Here is a 27,181-nt window from a genome sequence, read left to right as displayed (position 1 = left end):
TCCTGATTTAGTAAGGATTCAGTTTAAACTAATTTAGGCTGGGGAGAATTCATTCCATGTTTTAGGACTTGGCTGTTGACAGATAAATTAGAAGATAATTGGCATGTGCAAGGGTTGGAGGAGGTGTACAATTTTCCTTTTCTAATTTTATTTTCCATAATGTTGAGGTAAGGTATTCAGTACTTTTTAAACATACATGTTTATAAAAAGAATACACTAGAAATGATCCTTTACAAAACCTGCATTTTAGACCTCAAAATACTAAACTATTAACTAGAATTACTTTGAGAAATGATGTCGTTTTGGTATTCAGTTAATGAAGTACCTATCCTGAAATAATTAGTGCTTAGAATTCCAAAGAAACATCATTGCATAATTTTTGTGATTTAGCTGAAATTAAATTGTAATTTTACTTATAATAATTAAAAATGTGTCTCATGAGGGGTTTAACCCATCCTCTAAGGAAAATAACATGGATTTTTTTTATGACTCAGATATTGTTCATGAAAATTTAAAAATGGGATCAGATGGTGAAAGTGACCAAGCTTCAGGGACCTCATCAGATGAAGTCCAGTCTCCCACAGGTGTTTGTCTCAGAAACCGGATACACAGACGAATCTCTATGGAGGTAATACTTTTTCTTACATATCAAATAATGCCTCTTGAATCATTTTAAAACCAATATGTTTACATGATTGAAGAAAAACTCCAGTCGTAGTTTGTGTGTTTGGGTAATCTGACAACCCAAAGGCCGTGTTTGTAGCCTACCAAATCTGTCACCTAATTATAGAGAAAGAGAATATTGCCTTTGGTTGGACACCCCCTAAAAATCCAAGACAGCATTCCCAGCATCAAGAGATTTTGTCATTGGGAACCTTTTGATGCAGATTCTTTTTAATAAATCTGAACATTTGCTTTGGCTACATGTCTTTGAAAATTCAACCTGACTCCTCTGCTTTGTTGTGTATGGACTGAGTTTCACATCACCATAGTAAGGGTATATGACTCTTTACTTGTTTCTTTAAATAGATAATCTAAGACATTAAAAACAACAAGTAAGTGCTTCATAAATAAATGTAGACATACTTTTTTTGTATGTTAGACTTACTATCAAATGCCAGTCTTCATTGCACATACAGTATAACCATGTTTCTCCATTCAGAATATGTTTATTTCTTGTCCTTAATCAGATTTATAACTATTTAGGGGTAGTGTGGTATAAACAGGGAATATCCTTTTACAATTCTCTAAAACTAGGCTAAACTCTAGAAGAGTTGTTTGGTTTTTTTTTAACAACTGCAAAGAGATAGGCTCAGGGGGCAGCTAGGTGGCACAGGTGGATAAAGCACCGGCCCCGAATTCAGGAGGACCTGAGTTCAACTCTGGCCTCAGACACTTGACACTTAGTAGCTGTGTGACCCTGGGCAAGTCACTTAATCCTCATTGCCGTGGCACCCCCCCCCCCCAAAAAAAAAAAGATAGGCTCAATGCTTTTGCAGAAAAGATTTTACTTAATATTCCAAACCTCTTCTCTCCCCTCCCCTCTTCTCTTCTCTTTTCTCTTCCTTCTCCCTGCCCCCTAATCCCTGCCCTCCACCCTAGGTGAGGAATTTGCCTTTTTTCTGAAACAATTGAAGCTGTTAACCATTAATTTCCTCTTTCCCCCTTCTTCTCAAAACCCTGTGACATCTCCCTAAGATAAAGAGATATCCCCTTTCCTTTTCAAGGCTAGCCTCCCTATGCATGCCCTTGATCCCATCTCCTCCTGGATTCTTCAACATATTGCATCCTCAGTGCAGATTGTATCCCCAGTCTTCAGCTTCTCCTTATCTACTTGTTCCTCCTTTATTGCCTTCAAATATGCCCAGGTATCCCCGTCCTTAAAAAACCTTCACTAGACTCCACCACTTCTGAAAGCTCTCATTGTCCTCCCTCTCTCATTCATACGCCTAGAAAAGGCTGTTTATACTCAATGCTTTAATTTCTTCTCTCCTCAACTCTTAGCACTCTGATTTCTGACCTCATCACTCAGCTGAAATTGTTCTTGCCAAAGTGACCAATGATGCCTTAATTTCCAGGTCTTCTGGTCTTTTCTTAGTCTTTATCCTTCGTGACTTCTTTGCTGCATTTGTCACTATCGATCACTCTCTCCACTTTATAGAGTCTCCTCTCTCCTTAGCTAGCTCATCACTCATTTCTTTTATTACCAGTGGTTTGGAGCATTTTTCATATGGTCCTGAATGGTTTGCCATCTTTTACCTATTAATACTGTGCCCGTCTGCCTGTTGGAGAATGACTATATTTGTGTCAATTCCTGATATATCTTGGATATCAGACTTTCACAGAGATGTTTGATGCAAAAGTTCTCTCCCTCCTCTCCCTCTTTCCTATTTCTTTCTACATGTATTTTGTGGATGCAAAAACTTAAAAAAAATTTTGGTTATAGAAATTGTCTATTTTGGTTTTTGTGATCTCCTCTATCCCTTGTTCAGTTATGAATTCTCCCCTAGTCATTGATGTGGAAAAGGAATACTTCACTCTGTCATACTTTAACCATTGCACAGAGTATGAACAACAAATATTGGAGCCTGTAATTATTGTCTCCAGTTACCTTCCCTGTTTTCCCATAAGAATTATTTAGTACTTCCTCCATTATTTTTCCTAAATCATTCCATTTATTCTCCATAGTCTTCAGTTTTGAGGTTTTATTTGAATTCTGTGTCCTCAGCATATTCTTATATTTTGGGCGAACTACCAAACTCAGTAGTTTTAACTGTTTGATCCTTCTATAGGAATTGTAACGGTGCCATGTTTTCCCCTCCATCCATAATAGAAAACATTCATATCATCAGGGGATCATAAAGCTTGAAAGGAGTTTAATTTTTCCAGTGCCTTCATTTTGTGAAGGAATGGAGGAACAGAAAGATAAGTTTGTGTTTACATTAAGTAATACAGTGGCAAACCCAAAATAATTAGAAACCTAGTCATGATGTCGAGTTCAGTGCTCTTCTCTATTATGTGCCTACGTGAGGCTGAGATTGCTTTTCTAGTCAAGTCTTGGGCTTTTCTCCCTCCATAGCCACTTGTTTCTTATCAAAGGCATTATTCTTTTCAGATTAACATCTGTTTAATTCAGATGCTTCCACTAAATTAATGCTGAAACTTTTAAAGTCCAATCAATCATGTAATCGTGGTGAGGTGTTTTTTTTAACTGTGGTCTTAAAATCTGTCCAAATGAAAATGTTAAGAAAAAGAATATGGGAAATGGTGATCAGGTAGATGTTAGATAACTAATTTTTTTAAATAAACATTTTTATTTAAAGTTCTGAGTTCCAAATTCTGTTCCTCCTTCCCTTACTCCCCTCTCCCTCCCTAAGGTAACAGTCAGATATAGGTTACACATGTGCAGTTATGTAAAACACGACCATATTAGTCATTTTGTATAAGAAAACATGAGTAAAAGGAAAAAAAATGAAATAGTGAAAAATAGCATGCTTCAGTCTGTGTTCCATCAGTATCAGTTCTTTCTTTGGAGGTGGATAGTATGCTTCATCATTAGTCCTTTGGGATCATCTTGGATCATTGTATTATTGAGAAGAGTCAAGTCATTCACAGTTCTTCATCAAACAATATTGTCACTTGTGTACAACATTCTCCTAGTTCTTCTCACTTCATTATACATCAGCTCATATATGTCTTTCCAGAACTTTCTGAAATCGTTCTGCTTGTCATTTCTTATATCACAATAATATTCCATCACCATCATATACCACAGCTTGTCCATTCATTCCCCAATTGATGGGCATCCCTTTGATTTCCAATTCTTAGCCACCACAAAAAGAGCTGCTATAGGTATTTTTGTACAAATAGGCCATTGTCTCTTTGTGGGGATGTCTGTTACTTTATTGTTGATTAACTTATTTAACGTGATAATCCATCAGCCTGTGCAGATCTCATTCTAATGAATGAGTTGTTTCCTCTGAAATTTAAACATTTCCATGTAAGTTGTTTTCACAGTCTTTGTAGAACATCAGCAGGTTTCTCCCCATTTTACAGAAGACACAATGTGGAGAAGTCATGAGGTGACACAGGCTTCCTAAGTTTAGCACCATTAGATAAGCAGAAAAGGTGTGTTAATGGCCAGATCAGCATTGGACCCCCTACAAGTCAGGCCCTCTTTCCTGGTATTCTTCAACATTCAGTCAACCTTTGTCTGATAAGACACCCTGATTTATAAGTTTTGCTAAAACAGTTTAGCTTCCTAACAGGAGAACAAATCATTGATTTGGGTATGTGTGCTCCAAGTACCCATTATCTTTCTTTTCCTTTGCAGGAACAGGCTTCTAGTCTGTAATCAATTGCCTTCTCTATGGTACCTCTTAGGAGTGCCCTAGACCGACTCTTAAAATGATGAGCAATCAAATCATATTATATTATTAAGTACAAGGCAGGATTTGGAGTTCTGTGTTCTGTTCTTGTTCTATAGCTGTTTGGTTGAAGCCAATAAATGAAAAGCCTCTCCTTGTATTCTTTATTTTCTAAAAGAAGAGAAGCACTTTTCTTATACTTTGAGGTTTAACATGTTTTCAAACCTCTGAATTCCTACTGTGAATTTTCAAAGCTATATACTGTATGAGATGCATAGATTTATTTACAAATACATTGCCTTTACTGGAAATATGCAAGGAAAATAAGAATTTACTTTAGAGTACACCTCATATCAGTGTCTCTCTTTAGCCATAATGTGGTGTGGTGAAGAGTGACAGATTTTAATCAGGGTGACATAAGTGTGTGAATCCCGCCTTGGGCACTTAATAGCCTGCCCCAGCCTCGATTTCTTCATTGGTAAAATGGGGATAATAATAAAAACCTGCCTCACAGGGATTATTATGAGGATCAAAAGGCTTTTTGCAAACCTTAATACAGAAATTTCTTTTTTTTATTTGTTTTTTTGCTTGCTTGTTTATTGTTATTGCTGACATTAGCGATGCATCCCTAGGGTGTGCGTGCCCCCATACACTTGAAGCCTCTCTTCAATTTTAACTGATTACTACTAGTTGGAGCCAAGTGGAACAAATTTTAATTCATATCTTCCCCAGTCTTTCAATATTCGAGGACAGCCGTCCCTGGGTTTTCTCCTCTTGTGAAGGAACCACTCATTTCCTTCAGCTAAATTCAATCCTGTGGCATGACCATTCTGGTCTGTCTCCTGTCCCCCTGCTCCAAGTGAAAACAACAGTTTTATGTGGACAAAAGAATTACTGTATTTAGCACTTTCCTCATGAAAACAAGTATTTGCCACTTCATCATTTCATAAGAAAATAGCAGTGTCGTTTTTATTGACTGATATCCAGAAGATTTTACATGTACTATAAACTGCTGTAAACCATAGCTTCCATTAGGCAAGACCATTTAGATCTCTGATCTGATCTTCTTAATGAACTGATGAACAACTCATGTCAAATATTAGAATAATTGTGCTGTATTAATATTAAGTTAATTCAGGTTGTCAGGCATACTTTTTTCACCACTTAGACTGCTATTAGTGCTGTTGCTAATGGAGATTCAGCAGAAAAAAGAGTCAGCTATAGAATTTTTCTGGAAACAGGTGATTTGTTCCTTTTCAGTGATATTGTAGATGTGTCGCTCTAACTTCCAAACTTCTTTCTAAAGTATTTATGTCACCCTTTTTCTAGCCTATAATAAGTCTCTGAAAGTGGTTCCTTTCTGTAAAAACCTGTTGTGACAGACTACTAGTTAAAGACATAGATAAAACTGGCCTTTGATCAATACTAGGTCATTGTCGTTGCAAATACATATTTTAGTGATGAAATTCTGATTCCTCTTGAAAACAGCTCTCTGTCGACCCTGTTCTTGTAAGCTGATGTCCATCCTTCCTTAATTCAAAGGGTATTTATTCCTCTGCACTTTGAGGCAAAAGATTCTATGCTAGCTACCAAGGAGACCTGTGTTTATATATCATGACAGCCCTTCTGTTCTCTGGAAGGCCACAGTCTGAAGGGAGGCTGCAGGATGGGCCCCAGTAAAAAGGATTGCTGTTTAGATATCAGAAACAGAGAATGGAGATTCAAAGCATTCTAGGAAAGTTTGTGGAGGCAGAGAACATTTTCTGCTGAGGGCTGGTAGCTGAACCTGTTCTTGAAGCAAGGTAAAGCTTTCTTTAGGTAGGGAGGAGGAGGTGTAATGCGTTTCAGATCTGGGAGTGGTAGAAGCCAGAGATGATTGGATCAGCAGTTGAATTTGACTGAAAGTAGCCCACATGAATGGGAGTAAGATAGTACAAGATGAACAGGGCTTGTGCAGTGTGTGGTGGGGGAGTTGTTCATAGGATAGCTCGAGAGGGACCTTTGAGCCTTCTTATATAGCACCCCTTCCAGCTGGTAAGGAAATAGAGGGGGGACCAGAGAAGTTAAGGGATTTTCCTAAGGTCTCACAGGTTGTGGGAGAGAATAGGTTCTTTAAAAAGATTTTTATGAACTCTAAGCTCCATATCTCACCCAGGCTGGAAGTGCTCATGGGCCAGGTCCCACTATGATATGCATGGGAGCTTTGACCTGCTCTACCTCTGTCCTGGTCCAGTTCACCCCTCCTGAGGCAGCCTCTGTTGGGGAAGACCCAGTCAGTCTGGACTACTTCAGAGGAAGAGGTGGGCTGGCCTCAGCCCCATGCCCAAAGCAGGGCATCTGGGCAGGCACCAACATCCCCCACTAGGGACAAGATTCAAAACCAATTCCATGGATTCCACCTCCAGTACCATACCCACTGATGGTAAAGGCTGGGCTAGGAAGCCTTTGTGATGAGAGGGTAGTAGTGTCCTCCATTGTTAAAAGGAAATTAGGCATGATTGTAATGTATAACCTTTATCAGATTGTTTGCTGGCTTCAGAAGGGGGGAGAGAAATTCGGAATTCAAAAAAATATCTTTACATGTACTTGAAAAATAAATAAATGAATGAATGAAATTTGAAATTATTTTTTTTTAAAAAGGAAGTTAGAGAGAGGGAAGGAATTTTTTGGGGGAAATAATGAGTTTAGTTTAAAATGTGTGATTAGGTGAGTGAGAATTTGAGGATGACCCCACAGCTGTTAATATTCTGTGATGAAGCGTTGGGTGTGAGAGGGAGGAAGGCTGCTACACTGTGATGTGAAGCTTGAGATACTTTCAGGACATGTAATGGAATGTTTAGCAGGCAGTTAGAGATTGGGGCGGGGGGAGGCAATGAGGGTTAAGTGACTTGCCCAGGGTCACACAGCTAGTAAGTGTCAAGTGTCTGAGGCCGGATTTGAACTCAGGTCCTCCTGAATCCAGGACTTATGCTTTATTCACTGCTCCACCTAGCTGGCCATGCAGTTAGAGATTAAAGACTGAATCAGGGGAGAGGCCAGGGCTAGATTACACAGGCCTGGGAGTCACACGTACAGATCTGGAGTTGGGAGGGATGTCAGAAACCATATAGGCCAACCCCATTTCACAGATGCAAAAATGGAAGCCCAGGGAGACAAAGTGATTACCCAGTGTCACACAGATTGCACTTGTCAGAGGCAGAATTTGAACCCTGATCTTCTAACTCCATGTCAGTGCTTTTTTTCAGCGAGCCAGTTCAGTCAGACTGAACTGAGTTCAAATCTTGACACAGTGTGTGTGACCCTGAGCAAGTCACTTCCTTTAAGTCAACTAGGCAGTTCTCTCCCTCCAGATCTGCTTGGAAGCTCCCTAAACCAACAGAATAACCACAGGTTCAGGCAAGCAAACACAGGCATTCTTCTTCAGATACATAGAAGTGCTTCTGTGTTAACTGGGAAGTCCTTATCAAGCACCTACCATGTTCCTGGCTCTGCGCAGGGTCCTGGGGATACAAGTGTAAAGAGGGAACTTTACTTCTGCAGGGAGAGACAAGAAGTGCGTGCACAAACATACAACAAGTAAGTACACAGTAAGTTAAACAAAAAGGTTTTGTCGGAGACAGAAAGCACTAGCAGTTGGGGCAACAGGAAGGACTTCATTCCAAAGATGGCCCTCAGACTACATCTCAAAGGAAGAACTGGACGGTCTGTGGGGCAGAGGAAAGGGGAGAGTGCCTTCCAGGCCTGGGGGTTGGGCTGAACAAAGACGGGATTTGGTGTTGGCCCGTTTGCCTGCATCTCAGTGGGGGAAGGGGAATAATGCCCACCGAGCCTCCAAAGATTGTTTGGGGCCAGGTGGTGTAGGGCTCCAAGAACTAAACAGAGGGGTCGTATTGTATCCTTGAGGCACAGGAAGACGCTGTGCTCAGATCTGTTCATAAGGAAAACTCCTTTGGTGGCCCTGTGATTGGAGGCTAGACAAGAGGTGAGGAGGGTCTGAACCCAGGGGCAGAAGCAGTCAGATTGAAAGGTAAGGGGCCCTGGGCTGGGGAAGGGCAGCTGAGCTGTTGGAAATGCTCTCGAGGCCATTGGTGACAGGGGACCAAAGTTCAGGGCATAGACACGGGCTGGTCGTACACACTTATATGCAGATATAGGTGTTACAAAGGTCCTTTTAGGCAGCAGGGGGTGACCCACTCACATTTGTGTATTGGAAAGATGGTTTTAGCCATTTTTTAAAGGATGGCGGTAAAAACCGGAGTTAAAAAAACTGTCGCATCTTAGATTTCATGCAGGGAGGGACCGAAAAGATTTTCTGCTCCAGCTCAGGAAGCCAAGGTCAAAGGACTCCCCTCACCCTGTGTCACATCCTCAGCTGGGGGCGTGGCCCAGATTTGAGCCTCCAACCCACTGTTCTTTCCAGTCCTCCCCGAGACCATTTGGGAGGCTGGTTTAACAATCTAGATGGCAGAGCAATGAGGACTTGGTCTAGGTTGGTGGTAGTTCATTGGTAGGACTGGACGATAGTTTCGATGTGAAGAGGGATTTTGAGCCTAGGTTATTCGTCAGCATTAGGAAAGTTGGGTAGACACGGTCATTTTGAGGGTCCAGCCATTAATGTCTAATACACAGTTGGAGATGTGACCAAACTCAGGGAAGAAATTAGGGTTAGACAGAGTCAGACTGCGGATTCATCAGAATAGAGGTTTTAATGGAATACTGAGAGTGCTGAGCAGTGATGACAGAGTCTGACTGGATAGTGACGATTGAGAATCTGGAGGGGTCTCAGAAGGCCAGCAGTCACGCAGGTAGGAGACAAAGAAGGAAACGATCCATCCCCACTCTGAAGGAGCAGCAAGGACGAGGACCTGCACGAGCGTACGGAGTGCAGCATAGCAGGGAGAGCACAGCTTCGTGTGGAAGGGGGCTGTGTGAGGCAGACATGAGGAAGGAAAGGCTTTCCAGTTGTAGGGGATAGTCTGTGCCAAGCATCAGACGGCAGGTAGGGGACTGTCTGTGAGGAACAAAGGAGATGCCGGTTTGGCTGCATAGTGATGTCCTTGGGGCCAGATGGCGAAGAGCTGAGAAATGCTCCACAGATGAGTTGATATTTGATCCTGCAGGCCATAGGGAGCCTCTGGCGGTTATTGAATGAGGGAATAATCTGGTCAGATCCGTGCTTAGGGAAGGTCATTTTGGCCTGTGTGTGGAGAAGCAGAAAGCAGCCAGGAAACCAGTGAGAAGGATTTTGCAGTAGTTGAGGCAGGAGAAGATGCAGGCCTGAGCCAGAGGGACATGATGTGTGTCTGAGTAGAGAGAAGAGGTGGGAATCAAGATAGGAGAGCGCTCGTCTGTATCCACAAGGAGGGGAGAGGCAGGGGGGCTTCCATTTAGGTATTAGCACAATCCCTGCCCCAAAGTTAGCATATATTCTAGTAAGGGGAGCTGATGACATGGACACAAATAACAGACACCGTCATGTTCTGTGCTGTTGTTGAAAAGGATGTGACCTAAGAAGTTCAGAGGGGAGGGGGTCACTTCTCATTGAAGCAGTCGAGCTTTGAAGAATAGGTAGGATTTTTTCTAGTGACGATGCTAAGGCAGGAGGAAGGGTGTGGGCAAAACCATGGACGTGGGGAAATGTAAGGTGGATTTGACTGGTCTGTGAAATATGTGTAGGGGAATATAGAAGCCATGAAGGGCTAAGGACTTCATATTGTATTTGGCTGGCAGTGGAGAGCCACTGAAGATTTATGAGCAGGGCAGGTTATCAGCAGTACCTGGTGGTGCGTCATTTGGCAAGCCTTACCTAAGTAGCACTCTAGATTGCTGTGAGAAGATGGTCTTATTGCTGCCCGGGCCTTTCCCATTGAGCCTCTCTCTCTTCACTGTAACTGGGGGATTCCTGACAGATGCTGCCACTTCAAATTCCCAAGGGATCAAGGGATCAAGGGAATGACTGGCTGATGCATAAGTCAAAGTAGTAAGGGTAGACTAGACTTCCTACAAGTTTGGCTGGGAAAGTGGATGGTAGTTTATCAGGGAGGAGGAGTATCGAGGTCAGGGAAAAGTCTTTGGGTTTGAAGCCCATGGTAGAAACATAAAATTAAATCTTCTGCAGTAGCATTAATCCAAGCTTCCTCTTGCGGGGGGGGGGGGTCCCGCGGTGCTAGGTGCATATGTTTGTTTTCTTCAAGAAGTAGGCACTTCAAATGACAGGACAGAAGTGATGTTTTATGAGACTGTCTTTGGGTCACAACTTGGGGTAGACAGTTTTCTCCTCTTTGATGAAAAGTTCCATTAGTCATGGATGTAATTGAGTAACCTTGTATTTATGGACTCTGGTTCTTAGATAACTGAAATGGTTGTATATATACTATTTCTGCCAAAATGCCAATTTGTAGTGAAGTATTTTCAATGCTGTCCCTTGAGCTTGTCTGAACTGTTTTTATCTCCCCTCCCTACTCAAAAACAAAATCTGAAATATTGTTGAAAATACTCCGGCTTTGCCCATCTCCAGTTTTGTGTGTGTGTGTGTGTGTGTGTGTGTGTGTGTGTGTGTGTGTGTGTGTGTGTGTGAGACATTTGGGGTTAAGTGACTTGCCCAGGGTCACACAGCTAGTAAGTGTCAAGTGTCTGAGGCCAGATTTGAACTCATGTCCTCCTGAATCCAGAGCCAGTGCTCTATCCACTGCACTACCTAGCTGCCCCACAAATTTTGTTTTTTAGAGTCATTTTTGAATGTAGCCTGCTATACATTTAAGTTCATAATTTAAGTTTTATGAAAAGCTTGCACACAAGCTCTCTGGTCATTGAAAGTTTAGCAGGATTTATGGATTGGGTTAGCAAGGAAGGTTTTGTATCCTTTTTTGGGAGGTGGGGTATTGAGTTTCATTTGAGAGACATAAAATTGAAACCAGCATCCTTGGCCAGCTGAATATTTAAAGTGCCCTCACTTATTAATCTTTTAAAGCAACACTTTTCAGTCCTTATAATTGGCTGCTATGATCGTTTTGGTACCAGTAAATGTTGACCAATGTAAATTTTATTTAGTGTATTTTATAATTGCTTTATCTGCTTTTTAATAAGCAGCAATTGGAAGGAAGCCTGTATGTAGTCTTCCTTTATTTGGGCTCATGGGAAAATGTAATTTACTGATGCTACTATGGTAGCAACATGAAAGGGTAGAATTTTATTGAAGATTAGTTCATTGTTAATAGGACACCAAAAAATCCATTAAATTCAGTTGACTTCCATTCTAAATTTAAGATGAAGAAAGCTCTGGGCCTTGCTGGCTGTGCATAGTAAATAAAGCTCTGGGCTTGAAGAGTGGAGACCCAAGATTGGATCCCAGCCATTGTCCTTATCAGTGATACGGCTACGAGGACCATGAAACCCTCAAGCTCCTCAGGTGTACAAGGGGAAGATGATAGAGGTGCTATTGACCTCGCAGGGCTGCTGAGGTGTGCCCCTGGGCAGGTTTCATGTGCGTCCTGGACATTGGGTTTTCTATCTGGCCGCAAGTGCCAGCATGCTGTACTCCATAGACAAAATAAAAGTTTCTTGGAGATACAACATGTTCACTGATGACATGAAGGAAAGATTGTTTGAGGCGGGTAAAACCACCTATGACTGAGGCCATCAGGAAGGGTGAGCTGACGCTGGAGGGAAATTCATCTTTGTGGGAGGCAGGGGCAGTGCAGTGTTCAGCAGGTGAGGGATGTGGCAGGCTCTGCATTTTCAGAAGATGATTTGTCATGGGCCTGTGGTGAACAAAGATAGATACCAGTCAGGAGGCGGGTTCTTATGATAGTACAGGTAAGCTATGATGAGGGCCTGAAATGGGCAGTGTCAGTATACAGGGAGTGAAGGGGATGATTGAAAGAACCATAGTGGAAGTAGAATTGACTAGACTTGGCACCTAATTCTATCAAGGAAGGCTGTTGTAAAGCAGTGAGTCAGTGACTGAGCTGACTCAGAGGGGAGTGGTGTCCTTGACAGAAATAGGGAGGCTTGAATGAGGGGAGGCTTAAGGAGAAAGATGATTTACACTTGAGACATGCATGCAGTGATACAGAACTGGGTTTCACGAGATTAGAACTGGTAGACATCTCCTTGAGGTGAGAGTTGAACCCATGGGAGCAGATGAGATCAGCAGGAAAGAGAAGGCCTTGTGGAACACGCATGGATAGAGTATATGGGAAGAATGATGATCCAGCAAAAGAGACTAAAAAGGATAATTCACGCAGGCCGGAGGAATGTATAGCTTAAAAAACCCCACAAGCCTCTTCCCCCTTACCCCCCTCTTTCTACAGTCCTCTGTTGCCTGGCCGTGCTCCTTCCATTTTTAGTACATGCCTTTTTTATGTACTAGTTGGTCTAGATAAATTCATTGTATCCACCTCCATGGAATTTTCCCTTAAGAAGTTCATTCTTGGGGGTAACTAGGTGGCACAGTGGATAAAGCACTGGCCCTGGATTCAGGAAGCCCTGAGTTCAAATCTGACCTCAGACATTTGACACCTACTAGCTGTGTGACCCTGGGCAAATCACTTAAGCCTCATTGCTCTGAAGAAGAAAAAAGAAGAAGAAAGAAAGAAAAAACCAGTTCATTCTTAAGCATCATCTGTCTCTCCTCGTCTGACTTAACCTATAGCGTTTTAGGCCATAGGATCCTATTTACTTTTCCTTTGAACCATTTGAGCTCTGCTTTCCCCACTTTTAGGGTGAATGTCAGGCTTTGCCTGGATTTCCTGTCCCATGTTGCAACCTTGATGCTGGAGTCATCATTTCCCCTACAGTTCCCATCATTCCCACAGCCACCTGTTCCTTGTTGTTCGTGAAAATCAGACCCAGAAGCAGCTTTCCTCCTGTTATTTCCTCCACCTTTGAAGGGATGAAATGATCACTGAGGCAAGTCAGGAAGTGATTAGCTCTTCAGTTTTCGGAAGAGAGATCCTTAGCAGGTGACTGGATAATGGAAGCTCCTTTTTTTCACTATATCGTCTCTGTGCCAGGCTTGTGGTCCGGGTCCTAAACTCATCTCTTGCCTCATTCTGTCCGGGTGATGATCTGTTCCAATGTCAGTTTCACATCCATTTTTCCCATCATGCACTGTCACCCAAATTCTCTGCATCATAATCCCCCTTTCCTTTGGTACCTGGCTTTCCTTGCATGATTATACTTTATTATATAGAGCTATACAGTGCTGTTTGACTCCACCCCTTTTTTACCTGTCTTGCTTCTTTGGAAAGAGTATGCTGTTTCAGAACAGTGGTGCAGTGGTGGTTTTCTTTTCACCAGGTCTTAGTGATACCTGTGAGGTCAAAATTGCCTCCTTGCATTAAAACCTCTACTATTTCCTTTTAGTCATTGCCTGAACCATCCTCATTTGTCTATAGATATTTGAGGCTACAGACTTAACCATTGAGTTGTTTCTTGAATCTTGGCTCCTGGGAAGTCCTGAATGTCTTGCACTCCAGCTCTTGCCATGGATCTGTCATCTCTGTATTTTCATCTGAGGTCCAAAAATTAATCCTGGTCTCACATACCAGCTTCTTAGCTGGCTATTGACTCCCCAAATTAATTGTTCCTCCTCTATATACCTCGAATTCAAATGTGCAACAGTGAGGAAAACACACTCTGTGCCCCAATGGTCTTTGGTTTCTTGCCCAAGACTTCCTAACTATTGGCATAATTTTTTCATTCATGCCCTGAGGGATCATCAGAAGTGGGCAGCTGCCATCTGTTTGGATAGGTTTACAAGGCTTTGACCAGCTGGGATATGGTGGTGTCATCATCATCGTCGTCCTCCTCATTTCGGCCAGCTGTGCCCATTCCCACTTTATGTTGAAATCACTAAATATCAGAAGTTGTTACTTTAATTTGTAGTGTCTTTTGTTCTTTGTAATATTTCTATAGCTCTTCAGCCTCCTCACCAGATCTTGGAACAAAGGCTGTAATTGTTGCCATGGTGGTCTTTTTGCAAATATTTAATATGATTATTGAAGTAGGAAAATGTTCAAATGCCCAACGAAATGATGTCCCTTATTGCCTTTAGACATAGGATAACTCCACTCAGCCCTTTTGTCTTTCCAAAGGGAATCTTTGATCCATCCTTCTATTAGCTGCAACTTGTTTCTGGCTGAAGATTTTATTTACACTAAGCATGCCAAGATTGATGCATTTCAGTTCCTTTCGTTATGTCTGCTCACCAGTCATTGGTGAAGAACCTGCCCTGTAGGGGGCTCAGTCAGCATTATTAGACAGTTTAAAGACTCTTAACTCCTTCTTCCCCCTCCCCTACCATTTTTCCTGTCAGAGGAGTGAGAGGTACTATCTTTTTCCCCTTGTTTCAGGGGTTGCCATGGCCTTACAATCCATCACCAAGCGGATAGCCTACTGGTGATAATTCTTTTGGCAAGCAGATTCCTTCTCTTGAAGGGACGGTAGACTTCCTTTCTTTCTCTAATCTGTGTTCAGATTGTATGTTAGAACTTGTGCTCCCCAAACATAATCTTGGAAAGTCAGGGCCACTTCCAAGCCATTGTGAGACGCCAGATGAAGACTTTGTGGAGTGAACATTTCATAAAAGTAGAGGCCTAATATGAGAAACAATTGCTGCCCCTTCATTTTACAGCATTTGAAATGGATAGGGCAGTAGTCAGTATAATTTTGACTACTGGCATGAATGAACTATATGATTTGTTATAAAATAGCCAGCTCTTAACAGTTAAATATAGAAGGTCTCATTCACTTCCTGTAAAAAGAAGCATCATTATCATTTGTTGGCAATGTGTGAGAGAATATTTTTGTATATTAATAAATCATATAACATGAGTCATCTTCAAACATTCTCCAAACCCTTTTTGCAAATGAGATGAGTTTCATAGTTACACAATCGAATGGTGTGATTTCACTCACTCCCCTTCCATCTTTTAAGCATTAGTAAATATTTCTCCCTATGGGATTTTTCTTCTCGTTTTGGCCTAGAATGTTCAACCATCATTACAGTTAGATGGTTTTCCCCAAACTTAACTAGCACATTGTCGTGCCATCTTCTTAGTGTCCTTTCAAAGTGCCCTTCTTTCAACCACAGTAAATTTCCATTCTGACAATGGGAACATAGTCACTTTTATGGGACTTTTGAGGTAGATTTAGTAGGGTGGGTCACATTTATGGTATTCTGAAAAATTTTGTCGCATATGCCTTTCCTTTGTAGATATTTTACCTGAAATATTCCTTGATTCTGGAAACCATTAAATCTTGTAGAAATCTTATCAGCACTTCCTTAGTATCTGGCAGCAGTCCAAACAAGCTACAAGTTGGGTGCCCAGGACCCTCCCCTGCATATTCATTGCTTTACTCTGTAGCCTTTTGGCTATATTTGAATTTCTATTTTTCTGATAATATTTTACTAGAAAATTTATCTATCTTATAATAAAAATGAAGCTATTTTCTTGAAAGTCATTGTTAAAGATCAACTCAAACTGAGAAGAGGTCTAAGTGGGGTGGTTATGGGATGAGATGCTGTTTGAAATGAAATAGTTTATAAATATATAAAGTCGGGTGATATTTCATGTAAGTCTTCATGTAGATTGTGGTATAGTTAGACTTAAGGTCAGTTTGGCATGTATTTCAAATTGTAGAGATGTTAACATGTTGTTTGATGTCACTAAATGTTCTCTAGAGAACAAAAGCACTTGTGTAGCCGTCTTTCTAACGAGTCACTTGTGACTCCAGCTGATGGGTTGTCTTTCTGAAGACAGCAAAGGAGCTGGACTAGATAACGAATTCAGGATGATGTTTCTCCAAAAACACAAATCAGTTTTGTTTGACCTTCTGTGGATTATGTGGGCAATCAGACTGACATCAACTGACTTTGCGAATGAAAGTCTTTTTGTCTCTGGTGATGCCTCTGTGGCGAGCTCTGGCAGTTCATACTAAAATCGGAACAGTGTTTGGGGGGCATTGCTAAACAAGAGTACTTTTAGGAAGCAGCGGGAAGCCCAAAGCCTGACAGTTACTCGTATTTTTATTTGGGAAATCAGGCTGCTTGGTGCGTGCCATAATAGGAGTCTCTAGAACGAGGGAGTCTTAGAAGTCCCAGAACGGACACTTTTTGTTTGGAACCTGGTGCAGCCCCGCCCCTGCCCTTGGCCCTCTGCCCTGTAGCAAAGAGCAGCCCAGAGCCAGAACCAAGCAGCGGCCCTCTGCCGAGCCAGCCTGCTACCTCCGCTCTTCTGAGAAGGGAATTCCAGGCTTTGTTGGGGAAGCACAGGGGAAGGGAGAGAGAGCACTAAGGAGATGCTGTCCCTGTGGAGCTGAATGCCTGGAGCCTGTTCTGGAAACTAAGAGATGCCCCTCTCTCCTCCAATTCTTTGGGATGGGGACTTGACAAGAAGAGGAATGTTCACGTGTTTCTTCTTCCCACTTCTTGACATTTGGGCATTGGGATGTTGTCATTCAGAATAATTGAAAAGAGATCATAGATGGTAGAGGAAACATTGATGCTGATTCACTTGCAACATCACTTTTGAAATTAGGGCAAAACCCTTCTTCCCATCTGGAGAGAGCTATGACACCACCACATTCCTTTCCTACTTTGCTTAGCCAAGCAACTACCTTGCCATCTTGCCTTCTTTTCTCAGATCAAGCAGAGACGGGGGTGGGGGGGTTGGAGTGGGGGGGTAACGGAGTGGGGGGGTGTGTGTGTCTGTTTATGAAGATGTCACCAAAACCAACATGATGATGCCCATTTTTCGTTGGCTCCTGAATTATACATGTTAGAGTTAAGAACCAAATTATAAGTTTTCTAGAATCATTTGGAAAATAGGAATTTGGATAGAGGGCTTTTTCTATATTAGTTTTATTTACAGTGCTAAAATGGCCATTATTAAGTGGAAATTAATAAGAAATTACAATTTCCAGCGATAATAAACTGTTTTATCTCTCATCAAATGACACTGTACATAATGCCCCTTTAATGATAGTATTCTGTGAAAATCCTGGACTGCGATTTAAAAGCATATTCTGGGAGAGGTAGAGTAGGATAGGAAAGAGATTGGGTGGTAGAGTAGATGAAGAGCCAGCTTCATAGTCTGAAAGACTTAGGTTCAGGGGCTGCCTCTGACACATGCTGATGGTGTGACCCTGGACAAGTCACTGACCCTTTCTTGGTGCTGGCAGGTAGCAGGTACTAAAGTATTTAGGGTGGGAGAAGAAATTTTTGTGACTAGAAATTCTTTACACCACTGAAATCTAAGTTCTGGTCCTCCACCCTACCTCCCCAAAATATTCACTTGCAAAATCTTGAGCGTATTTAGCTTCTGTAGACTGTGAGTTAAGTGTCACCGCTGTGCTAGCACAAAGTAGTAAGTCAAAAGAACAACTATGATAGCAAACTGGTAGAAATGGATACAAATTTTCAAAACTCAGTGTTATTTGATACAGCACTCAGTTGTAACTGTTTCGTAAAAGATGGAAGGGATTTTCACGTCATGACCACAGATGATCAGCTTCAGATTCTGTGGGGAGACCCATAGGGTCAGGCCATTTTCTCCAGTCTTGCTAGATAGGGGGATGCTGCTATCCCCAGGAGGTCCCACACAGGCCCAATGCAGGTTCCCTTTTCTAATTTTCCCAGTCTTCACCATGATGGAATTCAGATAAGGCCAGGAGGAAGGAGACAACCCTTTTGTCTGCCAAAAAACTCCAATCACTTGAGGAAGATAGTTTTTTCCAAAGATGTTTTGGGTCTGGCTTAGCCCCCATAAGAGAAACTGGCCAGATACTGTGTTTACTTATAGCTCTCATATAAATGGGTGACCTGGGGTGATGGGGAAGGGAAGTACTGGCACGGGATACCCTGCCCAGTGGGACATGAGACTTAGGGATCTTGCTGGGTTTAAAAACTGCCTGAAAGTCCCAGACGGTGAATTTGCTGTCTGCCTGACGGTGTCACTGCCAGGAATTGTGTACAGCTTCATCTGGGAATATGCTGGAACCAAACCTGAGTGACTGCTTGGGGGGTATTTTCAAAAGGCTTTCTTGACTTGATGGTTTCTGAGATTGTGTGATCGTGTGATCATTCCAGAAGAAGTTAAACAGCGCAACAGATACTATCAAAGGCTTAGGTTCATGGTGCTGCCTTGTCGCTGGAAGTATGTGGCTATTTGCTGGAAAGAAGGAGGGGTCAAGGAGCCCTTCCCGGAGCTGATTGTTGAGATGTGGGTTGAGCAGAGAGATGGGGGAGCAGACTGCCTTGTTCTGGAAAGCCTTCCAAACCTCCCGTCGGCTCTCCCACTCCTCCCTGGTCTTTTATTGACAACCATGCTTCCTCTGCTCTCTCTGGCTTTTCACCGAGACCCTGCTTGACTTCAGCCAGCAGGAGAGCATGGTTGTTTATTAGCACAGCCACAGACTGAAGATTCCCCCAGGGGGCTTTTTCCAATGAGGAGAAAGTTTCTGCCTAATTCCCAAACCTGTTAAAGTTGGACAGTCTCCCCAAAGTGACTTGAGCTCTAATTCGCCATATTGTACTTCAGCTGCCCCCAAAGCCTCTAGTCCCATCGGTCACATCCACAGTAGGGCCAGGAAGAGAGCGCCTCACGTCTTCTCATTTTTTTGTCTCTTTTGCCCGACAAAGGAAGTACGGTCGGTTCTTATTGACGTGCCTGCTGTTTCCTCTGTCCCTTCATCCCCTGCTTCTCAGGGGCATCTCCGGTGTCTCCAGTGCTTAGCACAGTACCTGACACATAGGAGGCATTTAATTAATGTTTATCGACTCACTGACCAACAGGCTTCCCTAGCATCCTGAGTACCTTCTCTCTGGGATCTATGCTTAGAAAATGAAAACTCATGAGGAAGGTAGGTTTGCTAGAAAAGTGCCATCCCCATTTCTGTGCATCCCAGGCTCCTGCTTTCTTGGGCACCATTTTGTGGTACAAGATGGATTGTAAATGCAGCCTGGCACAGTGGATAGAGGGTACCCTGCTGGCATGCTGGATGGAGGGCTGCCCTGGAAATCAAAAGGGACTTGTTCAAGTTTTGCATATTCCTTATGAGTCTGACTCCTGGTAGCTTTGTCATGTAAACAAGTGATGAAACATCTCTGTTCCAAGCAGCTCTGTCTCTCCTCCCCCGCCAAATTTTAGGGGGCAGCTAGGTGGTGCAGTGGATAGAACACCGGCCCTGGATTCAGGAGGACCTGAGTTCAAATCCAGCCTCAGACACTTGACATTTACTAGCTGTGTGACCCTGGGCAAGTCACTTAACCCTCATTGCCCAGCAAAAACAAAACAAAACAAAACAAGAATCAACCAAGCAGCTGTGTCTGACTCCTAAGTCAAAGGCACTTGTCAGTCTGCATAAATACTAGCCATATTCATCACTGCCAACAGCGTCACCATCAGTGTTATCATCAGCAGTGAGGGGTTTCCATAAACTGAGTTCCCCACACTGATGAAATCATGGACACAGGACCCCTCCTTGTCTCCCCTACCTCTGCCCCCCAAGCTAATGTGCCAAAAGGAAACTTTTCTCTATATGGAAAAGTGTTCATCACCTTGGATGTGCGCATCTGAGTGGATTGTGTCAGTGTACATGGTGGAATTTTTTTTTTCCAGACGACAAATTTTTATCTAACTTAGACTTGGTCAAAATCAATAAACCACTTATTACCTACATCCTTTTCGTTGTACTTTTTGCTGGGTGATAGTATGATATGGAATTAATATAGGAATAAATTATTTAAGTGGCCAGTTAAGCAATCAGGAAGTCTCTGGACTGGGATGCTGCTGGAGGTACACTATCCCCAGAGGATGGCCGCAGGCATGGGGAAGACCCTGATAAAACCCTGGTAGGAGGCATGGGGTTGCCCCCCTCCCCCTTAGCCTTTATCTAATCCTCTGTGCCTGTGATAGACTATGGGGAACAGAATGCCTGTCTTCTGATGGGAATCAGACTTGTTCTGCTCTACAGACAGAAGAACTTAAAGAAATGAGTAGAAATGACTTATGAGTGCATTTAAGGGCAAACTTCTGAATTAGCACTGCCCAAAGTAGGTGGACTAGGGAGGAGGAGTGGGGCTGGTTTGCCAACAGTTCAGCTTGCTTGGGGGATGGTGAGCACCAAGGATACTCTTCTCTGCCCTTGGACGTGGTTGGTGGCAGCTGCCTCAGACATGGCCCAGAAAGACTTCAGAATCTGTAGAAAGATTACTCTCTACTGATTGGGTTTTCTTACTTTCAAACCATTGGTAAGAATTCTACTTTACGACCTGCTCACTAAACACATAAACTGATAGAGTTTGGGATCCTAGAAACATCCACTATAAAAGTTACACCAAGAATCATCACATAAAACACCAATTCTCCTACTTTATTCTTTCCACAAACCTCCATGGGCCCCTGTAATAGAGTTCTTTGTAAATCACCCATCTACCCCACACCTGGAAAAAATATTATTAATGTCCTCCAGAGCCTTACCGTTATAGCTATAGATTATTCGTGTACTGCTTAGTGTTGGTATATGGTTTGTGATTTAAGGGGCTTTTGTGATGATGTGTCTTTGATATTTGAGATGGGAAGGGGAGTCAGATAGGACAGCAGAAGGGCAAGGAGCTTAGCAAGAGCAGATGACATTCTTCTCATTCACATCAGTAGTACAGATACACAGTCAGCTTGTTTTTATCTTCATATAGCAAGTGATATGTGGACGACAGAAACCAGATGCTGTATTTCTTATATAGGGTTTGTTGTGTCCCACAGAGAAAGCATTGTTTCTATGATCTATCAGCTGAGATATAAAAATTGCTTTGTTATATAGAATTGTTCTTTGTTTTCATTTAATGGGCTTTTTTCTTGTTTGTTTTTTCAGTGAATCATAGCACCTGGTGTCAGGCTAGGTCTGGATCAATAGTAAATAGTCATTTATTTTTGAGTATGTATGCACTGCATCCTGCTAGGTGCTACAGTGAAGCATGAGACCATCCTTGACTTCCAAGAGGCTTACAGTTTAATTAGGGAGATTAAAAAATACTGGTAAAATGATAACTAACAGTGCAAGATCTGGTGAGTCAGGTATATGACTCACTCCGGTGAGCCTTGTGTAGATAAATACCACAGTAATTATTCAGAGAAGGAAGGGATTGTTTTGACCTGAGATAATTAAGGGAAATTCATTGGGAGGGACTTGAATTGGGGTTTGGAGTTTGTGGCTGGAGTCCAGAGTTGGAAGGCTGGAGATAGATAAACAGGTAATTGGTTGAAAGTAAACCTGCAAAAAAAGAAAGTAAGTAAATCTGCTGTGTGACCCTGGGCAAGTCACTTAACCCTCATTGCCTCACCAAAAAAAAGTAAACCTGGCATTCTGGAAGGAGCTTGAGGGTCTAGATGTAAACCAAGGAATCCCATATGTCCCTGGGGATGATCATTGGAACCTTGGGAGGGATAAAATCATTAAGGGGGAAAATGTAAAGAGCCTTTGGATGGAGTCAAAGACATGGTCGTGTTTTCCCACCGTCGTTTTCTGCTTTCTTTGGACACCCTCCGTCTCCGAAAATGTGACACCCCCCCCCCCCCCCCCCCCCCCCCGTGCCCAAGATGTGAGATGTGGTGTCCTCAGGGCAGAGAAGAGGAGATGGGCTGGAGCTTACTTGTCCTGACTCGACACCTCCGTGTGCACTGATATCATGCCGGTGATTTAAACTGAGCTTATTGTCTCCTAAAATCCGTAGGTGTTCATGATATGAGTTGTCCCCCTCTCCAACACGTATCTCTTCTCCTCCCCCTTCCAGTATGCCGTAGTACTTTATGTGAACTGTTGTAATTATTGTACTTTCTAGCAGCTAGGGGGCACTACGGTGCACAGAGCCCTGGGCCTGGAGTCTGGGAGTCCTGAGTTTAAATGTGGCCTAAGACACTCACTAGCCATAGGACCCTGGGCAAGTCATGTAATCAGTTTGCCTCAGCTTCCTCAGCTGTAAGACGAGGATTCTAATATCCCCTACCTTGCAGGGTTGTTGCGAGGATCAAGGTGCTTAGCACTGTGGTAAAATAATGGAATTTGAATGTCATATGCAGTATGTATCCAGACACATGGTGGTAAGAAGTGTTATGCTGCATAAATGCTGCCAAGTTCCATTGTTTTACCATAGCATGCAGCAGGTCTGGTAGAAATGCAGGTTATTGTGATTACTGTCACACCACGCCTTCCGCCCTCATCCCTTGCAATATAAGCACTGCAGGCCCCTTCAGTCTCGGCTGGTTTGTATCCTCATGCCGAAAGCTGTCTTGCGTGTTGCAGACACTTGTTTGGATGACTGGGAACTATGGAAGTTTAGAGAAGGGGTGCAATCGGATGAAATAAGTAGCTTGTTATACTTAAGTTGTCAGCAGTATTTAAGAGTGAGCGTGGGGAGATAGAGCAAGCCAAGATGGAGTAGATGAGTGTCTGAAGTGACCAGTGATTGTGAGATAAATACAAGGGGCCTCATGAAAGGAGGGTCCCAGCCTGTGGATGTAGAACTGGACATGGTCACCAGTTAGATTTGGGTGGCAAGAGAGAGGAAGGAGTCTGAAATATTTTAAGAGTCTCAAAAATGGGTGGTTTGGGTGGACAGCTGGGTTAGGGGAGGAGTTGATTGATTCCACTGTGAGTTTCATGTGGTGGGCACGTCTAAGTGTGTGCGGTGGGCATGTGGAAGTGGCACTTGGGGGGAAGCGGGAGGGCTGTAGAGAGAGAGGTTTCATAGTGATTAGCCGAGGAGGAGTAAAATCTGAAAGAGTGTATTGAGATAGAAGAATTGTAGGCCCTTCAGCTCCCACACGAATCATCAATCAGGCATGCCACATACCCTTGAGCCTTCTTTGTGAAGGAAGATGGAGTGCAGTTGGAGGTGAAGCACCACACACAGAATGCCATCGGTTCTATTTTACCTCTGTCTTCTTCTCACCCTTACACCGAGCATCTTAATCAAATAATACCTCAGTAAAACCCACAGTGCCATCTGCCTGAAATGTTTCTTTAGCCTCCCTAGCCAGCTTGCTTGCTCTCTGTCTTCACACCTTCCAATCCAATTCAACAGACACTTACTAAGCACCTTTTGTATGGTAGGTGGCACAGTGCTGGGCCTGGAGGCAGGAAGACTCATCTTCCTGAGTTCAAATCCAGCATTAGACACTTAACTATCTGCGTGACCCTGGCTAGGACACAAAGAAAAGAGGTGAAGGGAATATCTAACGGGTTACTTTGACCGACACAGAGACCCCGGAGGGCACTAATAGGAAGTGGAATAGGAGATGGGGGTTGGTTTGAGGAGGGTTGCATTCCAATCCTTCCTTCCTACTATTGCTTAATGGAGTGTACCCCTCTTCTGCTCAGAAACCTTCAGGGGCTAATAGCGCTTGAGTTCTCAGTAAGTTATATAAAACCAAAATAAATGTCTAGCAATTTATCACTAAGAAATACCAGGGGGGGGAAAACCCAGAATCTTTTCAAAATTACTTAAGAGTTTTCTTTTTTCTTTCTTTCAGGATTTAAATAAGCGTTTGTCGCTTCCTGCAGACATTAGAATACCTGACGGTTATTTAGAAAAGCTGCAGATAAATAGCCCTCCATTTGATCAGCCAATGAGCCGGCGCTCTCGGAGAGCTTCCTTGGTGAGTTTTCAAAGGATCTCTTTCCCCAACAACAGTCTAATCAGCCTCTGGCTCCCTAGGGATACAGATTTTAAATCATAACTGCATTTCGGCATGCTGGCTCTTATGAGAGCTGGTATGGCCCTAGTGGAGAGAAAGCTGGCTTCCCGGCCTGGAGACCTGAGATGAAGGACCACCCCCAGCACCTCCTGGCTCTGGGACAGGACAGGTCACCAAGCCTCTTGGTGATGACGACAATTCTGTCGTGCCCACCTGCCCTCAGAGCTGGATGGCTTTCTGTTTTCCTATGCTAGAGCATAGGAACTTCTGAGTCTCTTCTGTGCAGTTTCTCTGTTTATGCTTATTTAAGTTACTTGGATGTGGTCAACTATGCCTGTACTATACTATTTCAGAAATTATACATATTGCTATTAATGTTATGTTTAAATTCTGTGGCATTTAAGAAATTTTCTTTGCATCTTAATTTAAAATGGTTTCTTCATTATGCACTGTTAAAGGCATATATTTAGTTTCTGATTTTTCCCATTAACTTAGCAGCCAAGTTGGTGTACATATGTGTGGGCTGTACTTCCCCCCCCCCCAAACCTGATATGTGTAAAACCTGATTGCATTTTATGATGGGCATGTTCAAATGTATATGCATGTGTATTTCCCCCCCAGAGAGATCTCATTTTAGGAGTGTGTCACTGCTCAACCCAGTAGGAGTTTTGATAGAAGTTCTGTATGTCTACAGCTCTTCCTGAGAAATCACAATTTTGAATTTGTATTCCACAGGTCTTGGCTTCTCTTCCTAGAGAACGTGACCAGGGAAGGAACCAAGTAGACAGTTTATAGAGTGGTTCCAAGCCTACTTTCTGTTTTCTGATTTGGATGAAGGTGGCAAATTGCAAGGTTCTTTTGCTAAATAAGCAATCAAAATTCCTTTTTTATGTGGAATCCAAGCCAAATTCCAGAATAAGCAGTGTGTCCCAAAAGCTTCACCAATACAGTACAAAAGGATTTAAGATATGTTCTATTTTTTTTAAGCCATAACACATAGATATTCATTTTTCCATCTTCTAGTCTGTGCTTTTATGTTCTTTCTGGGGCCTAATAGAAGAAGGTAGGGTATAGAAGAGAATGACTGAAGGTCTGGAATTAGGAGCATTGGATAGCATTGGTGAAGGGAGGGGGTGAATCCCCCTGTGACCCAAGTATGCTTTGATGCCAGGCAAGGGCCGTGGACTTAACCCTTCCCAGACCTCTCAAAACTGAGTTGAAGAGATACCTCTCTATGACATTTTCTTTTGGGAAAACCTTTTTATGATATTTTATTCATTTCATCTAAATGACTTGATTTCTTGAAATTATCCATCAGTTATTTCAGACTCCAAAGCCCCACTAATATGTTTAAATGAGTGTGCTAGGATTATGCCTTGAATCCAGAGGGAAATGACTACATTTTCTCGTACCTGCTCCCATGAGCTTTGCTGTCCATCTCATTTATCCTCCTTGCTATGGTTGCTTGTTCTTTTAGATCTTTCTAGTGTATGGACCCAAGAGCTCAGCTTATTCTACCTATGACATTTAAATGTAACTAAACTTTTTTAATTTAAAAGAAAATTGTGCTTCAGTCTATTCAGACACCATCACTTCTTTCTCTGGAGATGGATAGCACTTTTCATTATACGTCCTTCAGAGTTGTCTTGAATCATTATATTGCCTAGAATAACTAAACCATTCACCACTAATCATCTTACAATATTGCTGTTACTTTGTACGCAGTAAATTTCACTTTTCAACAGCTTATCTAAGTCTTTCCAGGTTTTTCTGAGAGCATCCTGCTCATCATTTCTTATAGCACAATAGTAATCTATCACAATCACTTACCACCGTTCAGTCATTCCCCAATGGATGGGCATCCCTTTGATTTCTAGTTCTTCACCTCTACAAAAAGAAGGAGCTGCTATAAATATTTTTGTGCATATAGGTCATTTTCCTTTTTTTTTTTTCTTTTTTCTTAATCTCTTTTGGGATACAGACCTAGTAGTGGTATTGCTGGGTCAAAGGGTATGCACAGTCCCATAACCCTTTGGGCATAATGCAATTAAACTTTTGAAAAATTTTTGGTATAAACTTAACAACCATCATTAAGAGAAAAGAATCAAAAAGCATATGAAATACAGGGCCAAGAGCCAGAGCCAAACAAACCATGCTGCCTGCACTCTGGTCAGTCTCCTGATTCCTCCCCTCCCCGCTCTCCCCAGAAACACCCTGGGTTCTTGAGTCTGGAAGCAGGCCTCCATGTGATTTGTAAGGCCAACTTTCCCCCTCCCTTGAGTTCCCTTTGAGGTCTTTACTCTCTCCCCACTTCCACTCCCGTTAGATGGTAAGCTCCATGAGAACATTTCAGATGAGTTGCTGATCTTCACTAGTGGAGGAAATTTTCACATCCTAAATTTCCCGTATTGGTGAAATCACATGAATAGATCATAAGATCTCATCATATTAACATTTCCCTTAGCCATTCTTCAAGTGTTGGATTTCTAATTTGGTTTCCAATCCTAATAGCAGTTTTTTGCTACTGCAAAAGGAGCTGGTGAGAAAATTTTTGTACTTGCTACCTTGTAGCCAGTAGAATGACAAAAATAGGAAAAAAAAATAATAGACTGGACCCTGGGGAAGCAGGCACTCTTATACATTAATGGTACTACTGCAAACATGTTGGAAAGCAGTGATTCTATTGCTAGTACTTTATCACCAAAAAAAATCATGAGAAGAAAAAAACCAAGACCTATTTGTACAGAATTGGTAAATTTTGGTTATGTTAGCAAATATCATGGTAAATTAGTTGATTTATTTTTCTATATTTGTTCACACCAACCACAGGTTAACCTCCATTGCCTCCTTCATTCCTGTCAAAATCATTTTGGAGCTTTTTGTGTATAGGTCTCTCATGTGTCTTGATAAATTAATGTCCATGGATTTGCTGCATTTTGTCTTTTCTCTTTGATTTCACTTCTTTTTATTCTTGGTGCTGTTACACAGAAGTACAAATCGTTTTGTGGGTTTATCTTGTATCATTGCCACTAGATTTTACTAGATCTCTTACTCTTGAGCTTAGTATAGAGACATGGGGCAAAAAAGATCCTGGAACTTAAGTGGGTGTTAAATGAG

At 42.4% G+C, this 27,181-nt stretch overlaps 1 protein-coding gene across 2 annotated transcripts in view; it reads left to right on the top strand.

The window, feature by feature from the left end:
* The window catches only part of CDK17 (cyclin dependent kinase 17), a 146,813-nt gene that overhangs the window by 79,607 nt on the left and 40,025 nt on the right, over positions 1–27,181 (top strand). For both annotated transcript variants that reach the window (XM_043965660.1, XM_043965661.1), the window contains exons 4-5: positions 495–628; positions 23,900–24,025. In XM_043965660.1, coding sequence (XP_043821595.1) covers positions 495–628; positions 23,900–24,025 — 260 coding nt within the window. The remainder of the gene's footprint in view (positions 1–494; positions 629–23,899; positions 24,026–27,181) is intronic.

Source organism: Dromiciops gliroides, chromosome 5, assembly GCF_019393635.1.
Source record: "Dromiciops gliroides isolate mDroGli1 chromosome 5, mDroGli1.pri, whole genome shotgun sequence".
NCBI lineage: Eukaryota > Metazoa > Chordata > Mammalia > Microbiotheria > Microbiotheriidae > Dromiciops > Dromiciops gliroides.
This window is presented reverse-complemented; position numbering and strand designations above follow the sequence as displayed.